The sequence below is a fragment of the Ips typographus genome, linkage group LG3 (assembly GCF_016097725.1).
Source record: "Ips typographus isolate SLU linkage group LG3, UJ_Ityp_2.0, whole genome shotgun sequence".
NCBI lineage: Eukaryota > Metazoa > Arthropoda > Insecta > Coleoptera > Curculionidae > Ips > Ips typographus.
The window spans coordinates 14,423,711-14,434,735 of record NC_138424.1 but is presented as its reverse complement, the minus strand read 5'-3'; the positions used below and the strand labels follow the sequence as shown (position 1 = coordinate 14,434,735).

Sequence of the window (11,025 nt, the reverse complement as noted above, 5' to 3'; positions counted from 1 at the left end):
TTCTAGTGATTTGTCTAATTTGCAAAATTATGTCATCGAAACTGTCTCGGGAGTGATTATCTTGATTAATATCATCCATTCTTTCAAATAAAAACTACAAAAAATAGATCCCAGGGATGCCAAGTTATTTTATAAATGGAGAAACTAACTAAACCTAAAACACAACTAACCTAACTACTTTACTACAGTAGCTCTTCCATTCAGAAACTAACAGGGTAATTGTTTGGCGCTCAATGTTTACATACATGACTACTACTACTATACTAAATGAATAGATTGGATACCAGAAACGTTGTTGTAGATATATGAACTACTGTCTATATTAGCCTAATTACTTACTGTCCCTGACACGTTTACGGAATTAGTCCAAGAAACAAAACTTCTAAAGATCACGTGGTGTGTCGCTGTGTATCCTACTTCAGGTTTTCTGGAATTCGCTCACAACATCATCGGAGTATCAGTATCGTTTTGAACAGCAGCAATCAGCTTAGTCTGACATCAGCTAAGATTAAATCTGTTGGACAGCTTTGCAGCGTTCTTAGCAGAAACAAATGTTTCCAATTGGTATCTCATTGGAACTGCTTAATGTAGGTTTCCTTCTTTAGCATTAGTCCTCGAACAACACACGACAGTGCGAAAATTTTCGTATTTTTGGCTAGCTTTTTACACAAGGTGAATCAACTGTTTGGAGCTTTCTGTAAGCTATTCTTCTATCAGTCCGCAACTTTAGCTTCGCAAGAAAATCAGATATAATGTCTGACAACTCTAAAAATTATTCAGGGTGGTTTAGTGAAAAACGTATGCTACGTGTAAATTTTATTAATTCTTAGTGAACCGATTTCGGTCCTTTAGGCCATCATCAGCACTCTAATTCGTTAGATTGAGGCAGATCCACCGGAGATCACTAAGGATTAATAAAATTTGCACGCAGCATACGTTTTTCACTGCACCACCCTGTGTTTGTTAACGTGCACACTTGGCATTACCCGCTAATCTAAAAATTATTATCAAAAATTAGGTAGATATCTCTAAGTCTGCCTCTACCCTGGCATTCCTTATAAATTTTAATTTGCACAAAAATAAAAAAATAAATAAAAAAATCTTAAAAAGAAAAGATATTTTTAAGACAATGATATTCTCAAATGGATTCATAGTGCCAGAAGTGATGTTTCAGGGACTTTGAACTCTTTTAAGTGACGGTTTCAGGCGGTTCAGTAATTTCTTTCACTCTTCTTTTCTGGAGGAGCTAACGCACGTCGGGAAGAACCTCGGACGAATAACGATGGGTTTGAGATAGTGACTCATCGTGATCTTCTTCTGGTGCCGTATCAGGTCTTCCTGATGTTGGCAATCACAATGGCGAGTTGTGCTCTGTCTTCGGCGAGTCTCAAGAGTTGTTCTGCGCTTCGGTTCATTCTCTAAGATTTCTTAACCACGAGGCTTGTCTTCTACCGACTCCTCTACGGCCTTCTATCTTACCCTTCATTATAAGTTGCAGGATACGGTATCGATCACCCCTGAGTATGTGACCCAGATAGGAGTTTTAAATTTAGATTATTATTGCAGAAGAGTGTACGATCTCATTTTTTGAAAGGTTGCGCGAGCCGACTCGATTCTGTACTTGACTTCGATAGGGTTATCGACCACATGCATTATTTTCCTTATAATGCCCTTGGTATCTTAATTATTATAAGGTACCTAACCCAACCTAACCTAAAAAGTCAAGAGCATTCTAAGGTAGGGAATACGCAAGGACGGTAAACAGTAAAGGATTGCTTAATCCCATAAGCGCAATGTTGCCCATATCGGCTCGGACTGGTGACGATTTTTACGTCACCATCAAGTCGGAGATCGCGCGATTGTTAACCGATTGCAGTCGATCATATTTAGCGTATTGTAGTGATGGACATAAATTTACCATGATCGGTTATTTACCGGTAAGGTAAAGTAAAATTCAATGTGACAGGAAAATTTACCAATTTTACCAGTAAATTTATGGGTCTAATTGAAATTTGCTTAAAAAATATCATTTCCCTGTCCTGACTGTCATCACTACAGTTTTCATGCACCCCCTGCATAGTAGCGGCACTGACGGACTGTGAAACTCCAGGGATGAGTTTAGCAGTTCTTTACGAAATATTCTGCTTTCTTTCAAATTTTTCTAGTTATTTAGGATAAACTGGTTTGGTGCAACAAATTTTCCAATCAGTTGAAATTCTAGTTTAAAATTTGAACAGCCTGTAATTCGGTTATTTTTTGGGAGTTCAGGGAAGTTAAGGAGTTGATTAGGAACATTTTTGGTCTCCTGCAAGTTGTTTTAACAGTCACCGTTTTCGAGTAGTTCAGGAAAAACTGGTTTGTTAGTAAAATTTTGATCTAAATTTTGAACACGGTTTAAAGATTTTGAACACGGTTTAAAGGACTAAATTGCCTGTAAAACCCACTTGGAGTGACCGAATCATATTTTTAAGCACATTTTTCTAATTTTCATTAAATTTTCTATCTAATGACATAAAAAAATCACTACAAAATCAAGTAGGGAGAAAAGTGGTGTCAAAATATAAAACGCCAGAGACACAATTTGAAAGAAGTCAGGGACAAATTCGTCTGTAAAACCTACTTGGAGTAAGAAAATGACTGTTCTAAGCAAATTTTTGAAATCCTCATTAAATTTCCTATCTGATAATATAAAACAACACTACAAAAAAATACAGTCGGGGGAAAAATGGGTGTCAAAGTTTGAACTGCTAGTAACACCGTTTTGAATAAACAGTGACGGACAAAATCGCTTGTAAAACCCACAGAGTGAGAAAATTACTGTTTTAAGTACATTTTTGGAATCCTCATTAAATTTCCTATTCAATAACATAAAAAAAATACTACAAAATTTGGTACAGTCAGGGTAAAAAGCGGTGTCAAAGTTTGACCTGCCAGAAACACATTACTGGTCAAATTTTCCTAGTAATCTAAAATATTTACTTTACCGGTAATTTACCCATCACTACGAGCCCGAGACTTTACTATGACGTCAGGATCCATTCGCCGCCGGGAAACAAAATCGGCCAATCGAGCAATCCTTTACTGTTTACCGTCCTTGGGGAATACGTAGTTTTTATGGCATGAAAGAATAAAAATGTGTCAATTACTCAAATTATTATCTCATTAACAAAAAAAAAACATAATTTTTTGTATTTTCGCCAAATGGCCATATCACATGATACGTCACCGTAACCAGAAAAAGAAACTTTATTCGAAAATGTCAAAATCTTTATATAGCACCCATAAGAAAAAGTTGATGATGGTAACCAAAAAATCAAAACGTCGGATCTCAAATTATGATATGGCCACGTTGTAAAGAGTCATATATTTTCATTTATCTCATCAAAAAAAATTAATAAAAACTAACTTCCAAAATTTTTGTTTATTTCGGATATCTCCGGAAGTAATCGGAATTTTTGAGATTTTAGGACGGCATTTTATTAAACACCAAATTGCGCAATTTTGTCATAATTTAACCAACTCTGTATCTATTACCGTTTTCGAGATCCCCATACTTACACACGAATTTGTGGCACCCTGTATATTAAAAACAATTTTAAGAGATACTTTTAATAGGCCTGTATTCATCCCAAAGTCAAGCATGTTTTAAAATTAAATAGTTTAGCCACAATATTCCGTATTGAATAACGTGAAAAACCCTGTATATTTTTAAGAATAAGCGAAATACCCTACGAAAGTGTGAAAAATGGGACACCTTGTACAATTACTTAGCTGGGAAGTCTACGCTGGGTCAGTCAGTAGCTCTCTTGCAAGTTACTGTGTGTCAATAACTGATATGTGTACTCCTTTAAAACTATTTCATTTTTAGCAAATTTTGTGCGTAGGAAACTTTTAAAAATACATAAAAATAATATATTTTTATATCTATTATTAATACAACTTTCACTAAAAAAATGTTATATTCATTTATAAGTGAATTTTTTTAACATCCCGATTTTCAAATTTCTGGTTGCACTTAGAACATACGCAATTTTTACAATCATCAGTCAAACACTTTCTACAATAATAATGTTCGCAAGGCAATTCATACAAGTCTTCTGTACGTTTACACAATATACACTCACTTTCACAGTCGCTATTATTCGAAGAAAAACTCACAAAATTACTATCAGCCTTGGCTTTACTAATTAACTCGTCTAAATCTCGATCACTAGAGTCACAACTCGAAGATGCGTCTTTGCTATTTTGGTGGCTCCTATTTAGCTTAATTCTCTTTCCTCCTGCAACGGCAGATCTCAATGTCCTTTTCAAATTAAATGTGTCGGGATAATGGCTATTTCTCATTAAAAACATATCAATACGGCTTTTTAGTCCAACATTTAAAATTGGTTTTAGAGTGTCTGTGAATTTGATTCCTGTGAACGGGTCTCCTGGTTTTCTTCCAAACGATTTTTCGCTTTCAATATGCTTCTCTAGAGTATTCTGATCGACGGTTTTTCCGCTAGGCAAAGTGTATGGAATTGTCATTAGTTCGTCAGTTAAATCGTCCTTAAATTCATCCAGTATTTTAAATCCTTGTGGTAAATTTTCTTTAGGGCTGCAAGCAGCATTTACAACCGCGCATGATCGGTTCAGTCTATGTATGGTCTCTACAGTCTTTGGAGAGCAACTTTTGGCTGGACGGCCCCAAATTTCAACCCTCGCCAAGCAAGGTACGGATTTGTGTGTGCGAAAAATCACAATTATGATTTTGCTAGCGCTCAAAAATGATTTGTAAGTACCGCTTTTAAAATATGAAAGCGTCGTAGAGCTTTGATCAAACCCGGGAGGAGGATTATTCTGTGAAAATTGTCGGGAGTTGCAAAATACGATTGCTTTAGTGTCGTAAATAGCCTTTGCTATAGAAACCCCAGGTCCACCGTTGCTCTTTGCAACTAGTTCAATTCCAGTACACTTGTGATTGCCCACAGTAGAGTCAATGAAGATGTAGGCGATGTTAACATTGCATACTAATTGAAACTCGAGCTGAACTGGGGGCTTTGTAGATGGATACGCGATAAAACCGCGCGTCTTGTGTGCATAATTTTCACTTATTAAGTTGCTGGCCTCATAGTCCTCAGTTGCCACAGACGAATGAGTAATTTTTGGTAGGAATTTAGGCTCAAGAAAATTAAACATCTCCAATTACACCTAGTTCAGATTTGCCAGTACCAGTGGACCTATAAAAACATAGAATAATGTAGAAAATTGAAACTAAGAATTGAAACAGTAAAAAATTAAAACAGCGTCTAGTTCTAGCACTTTCTGACTCATTGCACATATTATCCTGAATCAGTCGCAACCAACGTTCTTTTCGGCTCTTTTTTGCTCCAAAACGTAAGCCCAAATGCAATGTTTTGATGGCAACTGTTAGTGAGACAAACTTATTATAGAAGAATGATCTTTTTACGGTCAAGTTGAACTGTAATGGGCTGGCGATTCATATTTTACGCTTAAATTTACCTGTGATTTAGTTGTAGGGTGTCCAGATATGGTGCAGCCAACACAACGAGGTAGTTTTCATAATACACATAAGGGTAAGTCCATAAAACACTTTCGGAAAAATATTTTTTCTACGAGCCCTATAGAAAATAAAATTGTCCTCTCTTATTTGGCAGATGAAAATATCACCTTCACTATACCTAGGGAGTGAAAGTGCCACCAGAGAGACTGAAAGTATTTTCGGTGAGTCGTTATTATATTACAAGTATTTCCAGCGTTTTAACAGAGCGTGATAGGAACCTGATGTTATGATATGTTTTCTATAGTCAAATTTTTACCCTTTGAGAATGACGTCATGCAGGTGAAAAAACACGCATGTCTGGAATTAGATCACAAGTTTTAACCTACAAATGCTTTGAAAAATTAGTGTGTTCAGAAGTGACTGATGATCAATTGGGATGACATCTGGAAACTGTTTCTCTTCGTACTCCAAAAAAAGCAGCACATTTAGAACTAGCATTTGGGCTTGCACATTGTAGCGCATCATTTTTATAGCTTTGATATTTGTTTACATCAAAGTGACAGTAAATGTCAACGTTTTTAATTTGACAGGATGAGAAAATTAATAACGTGCCTTTTTTGTTAATAGTAGTTTATTTACAACCATATATGTAATGCTGTCATTACTAACGTCATTGAAGGTTAGGAAGTATCATATTGCGCACCTCTACTTCCCGCCCTCACTTCCCACCCTCACTTCCCGCCCTCATTTCCCGCCCTCTAAAATTGTGTGATTGTTAATATTTTTGAAAAAAAAAAATGATGATTGAATCAAAATTTTTTAATGTCAGATAAAGTCGGATCGATATTCAGTTCGCAAATAATAAATTGAGAAAAATGTCCTGGATTACAACTCGAATTGTATGCATTCTAATAAATTATAATGCCTATAATACATTACAATTCTAAAATTAACATGATCTAAACTAAAACAAACTACTTATTGAAATTAATGGTTACATTTAAATTATTATAAGTGTTTATAGAAATATTTAGGGCAGTACCAGCACTGGCGTCTCCAACAGTTGTCTCTTTGGTCGACAAATTAATTTGCTGCTGAATGACTGAGGTTTGTGAACTACTTGCAACAGCTTCAGAAGACAAGGCACGTTGGGACAGCATAACGGCAGTTTTGGTTTTATTCTCCATTAAGCTATCCACATAACCTTCTGCCACAGTACTAGATTTCCATCCTCCCAGCCTTTTTAATTGGAGTACATTTGCTCCACTGTTGGCAAGTAACGTAGCGGCGGTTCTTCTTAGAGCGTGGCCTGTAAAGCCTTTCGAGTTCTCTAAATTCATAAAAGTAGCAATTTTTTGGGAATAATTAGCTATTGTATTGTGCCCAATTGGTTGATTTCTTGCTATTTCTTGTATTATAGGCATTATAACCGTTAGAATGCATACAATTCGAGTTGTAATCCAGGACATTTTTCTCAATTTATTATTTGCGAACTGAATATCGATCTGACTTTTTCTGACATTTATTTATATTGGTGAGTTGTTTACCACATAGCTACGGTAACAATATACCTGATTGATTATTCTGAGAAAAATGCCTCCTTGGTAGTTTTTTGTTAAATGTAATATTCTAGATATGTTCAGAATAAAACAATAAATTGTAAATTTTGATAGAAATATGATGGTTGTAAATAAAATAGTATACAAACCTCGGTAGGAAGTTTCATTCCTGTCTCGAGATCCTAGCTAAACCTCGACGCTTCGCGTCTCGGCTATCTAACTAATCTCTCGACAGTAATGAAACTCTTCCCACCCCGGTGTGTAATATACTATTTCCTATTCAGTGTGCAAAGTTATGTTTTCCCACACGCGAAAGCAGTTAGACGAACGACGCGAAGCGGAGGAAATGTACAACAAACTAAAAAAATGTTCAAAATTTTGATTTGGATTTGCAACCAACCAGTCTAGGGAATTGTTCAATAAAGTAAAGTACCTCTCTAAAATGGAAATGGTAAATAGATTACTGATCCAGATGAAATTGAAAATGGTAAATAGATTACTGATCCAGATGGCATTGTTGAGGTCTGGCGTAAACACTGCAACAAACTATACAGCAATGATGAACACTCTAACAACATTAACCATTCAAAGTTTATTGAACATGAACCTGAGATTCTTAAATCGGAAGTAGAACACGCCTTAATGCGACTCAAAAACAATAAAGCTCCAGGCATAATTCGCATAGCTGCAGAGATACTAAAGGCAATGGGACAGCCAGCAATTGATGTGTTACATTTTCTGTGCAATCGGGTTGGGAAGACAGGAACTTGGACAGACGAATGTGTAGTTCACTTTATATTCCATTATATAAAAAAGGTGACCCAGCAGACTGCAATAACTATCGCATGATTGCATTAATACCCCATGCATGTAAAATCCTCCTACAGATCACTAATAGTAGACTCAGACCATATCTACTACCCCAGATTGCAGAAGAACAAACCGGCTTTATGCCTGGTAAGGGAACAAGAAAACAAATAGGGAACGTACGACAATTAATTGAGAAAGCCCGAGAATTCAACATAACAAACGTACCTCTGTTTTGTTGATTACTCTAAAGCCTTCGACATGGTAAAATTGCCAAAAATGTGGCAAATACTCAAAGAAATGGGAGTCCCTGACCACTTAATCCTACTTATCCGAAATCCCTATGAACAAAATTATGGCCTTATAAGAACTAACGATGTCGCATCAAACAAGTTTCAAGTAATGAATGGTGTTAGACAGGGATGTATTTCCTCGCCGCTATTGTTCAACATATACACCGAATATACCAGTTGTCCAAGAGCACCTTGGACATAGGAGATTAACATGGGAAAACGGTTTTGATTTTTTTGCGCCTGTACGGTTGATTTGATTGAAAAATCGTATTAATGAAAGTTGTAGTACCTATCACGGACTATTTTTCTGTATTTTTTTCAGATCTCTAACTTGAGCCCTTTCGTCGTAAAACACGAACAAAAATGCGAAATTTTAACCCAAGAGATGGGTGGACCAAACGAAAGATCTAATCGGCCAAGACCTTCATCAAACTGTGAATATGGCCCAGAATAGGAAGGAGTTTAAAGTTAATAAGGATTGATATCTTCCTATGATTATAATGCGAGCTTAAAACCACTTGACTCAAAAGAAGTAAACATTGATTACTTATAAGAAATTAGTTTATATTTCACTTGGATGCAATTTTTACTTCAGAATGAAATAAGATAAGAGACAACCGGCAACATGATTCCTACCAAAGACAAACCGAGGTCAGCCAAAAACATCTCCCCAACATCAAAGGAATTATGCCGCTGTCCCTTCTTGTTAAATAGCTATTCCTTTGCTTAGACTGTGACAATTTCCTAACATACCACTGTCACTTGTCATGTCCTATATTTATTATTTATTTCTCTATATGAATTGATCTACGACCTACGACTACGACACTGTTCACATTTAATAAAATGCTTTAGCTTTTAAAAGAGAATTCACTCACTCAGTTTCAAATGTTAAGGATCTTGACCTCGACTCAGGTTCACTAAGTTTTACTTCACCACAACACAGAAAAAATCGATTTTAGTTTTATATGACTGGAGTTTGTATAATTTGTTTTCATATGTATGTCTGTGGTATGTACACATGCTTTTCAATTCACGACAAACGTCCTAGATCAGCTGTAATAAACACTCCAACAAAATGTCAGAATGAACAGCTGATCGAAATTAGTGGACTGTCAACCACGGGTTTACGTAAGTTATGGAAGGCCAATATACCCTTTTTAATGACAACCCATTTTTAAACTGCATTGTACGACAAAACAATCAACTATGACATAAAAAGAAAGAATTTTTCAATAAACTTTTCACTTAAATTACAAGACATAAGTATGTTTTTAATCAAAAAGGTCTCAAAACAAACAGCTAACCTAATTTTGTCCTACGTCTACTAGTATAAAACAGCTGATAGTGTCGATAGTGACAATTTTATTAAAGTCCCCTAGAGAGTTTTATGAATTTAGACACAAAACGAAATTTAGAAGACAACAAGTTAACTTCAATTAAAAGACCTGATTTAACCAAGGTTAAATTAAAATATGCACAAGGTTGCTTTAAACACTCCAAAACGGGTGTTTTGTTTGGTTTTTAGGAAAGCTTGATAGGAACGACAAAATAAATACTTTCTTTTCTATAATACTTGATGAATAGCTAGATAAATCCTAATAAGCTAGTCGACTGTCATTTTCGCTTATCACAACAAAATGTTTACAAAATAATTTACAAAAAATATTTCGTAAAAATCGAAAACAAAAAACCAATAATACTAGTTTTATAATAGCTCGATTAGAACTCCAAACGTCAAAATGTTATTGAAATTATTGTCAAATGAAGCAATGTTGTTGCCATACATACAATTATTCAATATTTGACTGATATTGGCATTTATTTTTATTTAAAATTTAGAATTTTTAAGATTTCAATGCTATACCTATATGGCAAAGAAAACACTGATAGCCGATTTCACCAATGTATTGTTAAGCTGAGTTAGTTAAGTCTTGTTTTCACTGTGACATTTTGCAACCCGAACTATCAAATGCAAATTGCAACTTAGCTTAAATGAGCTTAAAAATACGTTTTTCTACTCCTACAGGGATATTGGTTCATTCCTTAACAGTTTAGAGACCGGATAAGTAGGCAATTGCCACCGGGTGAACTAACATGGAATCCTAGACTTCCCGCAACTGTGCGATATGAAATAGACCAATCACAGGCAATTTTCAGCGTGCGATATGAAATAGACCAATCACAGACAATCTTCAGCGTGCGATATGAAATAGACCAATTGCTAATCTTGAACGTAAACAAAATAACTCTTCGGATTTTCATCCTCACTGACGATGACGCATTTTGGCTTATGTTTTGAAGCAATGAAAAAGCCGTTTAAGTTTCAGGTAGTGTTCACATTCATCTTATTCACCCTTGTTGTACAATATACTATTTTTTACTACTTGTATAATTTTCAGTGTTTAGAGCACCTGTTTTGAAGGCGGAAAGGACTAGTTCCTGTCTATAGGGCTAACAAACCCTGAGGTAAATACCTGCTGTACTTACCGTTCAGCTGAACGACAAGTTGTGGCGGTCACTATGCTTTTCCCTGACCACCTGGGGCCAACCTTGCTTACCTGAAGTTCCACGGCACGACAGACTTTAATTCAGTGACGTGTTCAGCAACCGTTTCGTTATTGTTGTTGTTGACTGTCAGTCAGAGAATTGAGCGCATATTGAGCGTTCAAGAGATAGTCGCAAAACTCTAGTACTCACCTTCGTATCTGTTTATAGGTTTATTTATTAAAAGCATTGTTGCATTTCTGCCTCCTTTTATTGGTGGACCCACAAAATGGGCAAGAACTTGTCTACCTTGTCAAAAAAGTAAAGTACACAAGCATACCAAAAATCCTGTTGGACATTTTAACATACCAAATTG

General features: G+C 35.7%; 1 protein-coding gene across 2 annotated transcripts; it reads right to left on the bottom strand.

The window, feature by feature from the left end:
- Positions 1–3,940: 3,940 nt before the first annotated feature.
- Positions 3,941–10,785, bottom strand: LOC145727156 (RING finger protein 37). 2 transcript variants are annotated; one of them, XM_081976635.1, is made up of 2 exons: positions 10,653–10,785; positions 3,941–5,219 (listed from the first exon to the last, which is right to left on the bottom strand). In XM_081976635.1, exon 2 carries the CDS (start codon positions 5,176–5,178, stop codon positions 3,967–3,969), a length of 1,212 nt encoding a protein of 403 aa, XP_081832761.1. In that variant the 5' UTR covers positions 5,179–5,219; positions 10,653–10,785; the 3' UTR covers positions 3,941–3,966. The 2 variants fall into 2 exon arrangements, with proteins under 2 accessions (XP_081832761.1, XP_081832760.1); XM_081976634.1 differs by lacking the exon at positions 10,653–10,785 and adding an exon at positions 9,041–9,187.
- Positions 10,786–11,025: the final 240 nt, after the last annotated feature.

Bases quoted from the DNA above. Each gene is read 5' to 3' on its own strand.
- LOC145727156 (XM_081976635.1), bottom strand. From the start codon at position 5,178: ATGTTTAATTTTCTTGAGCCTAAATTCCTACCAAAAATTACTCATTCG.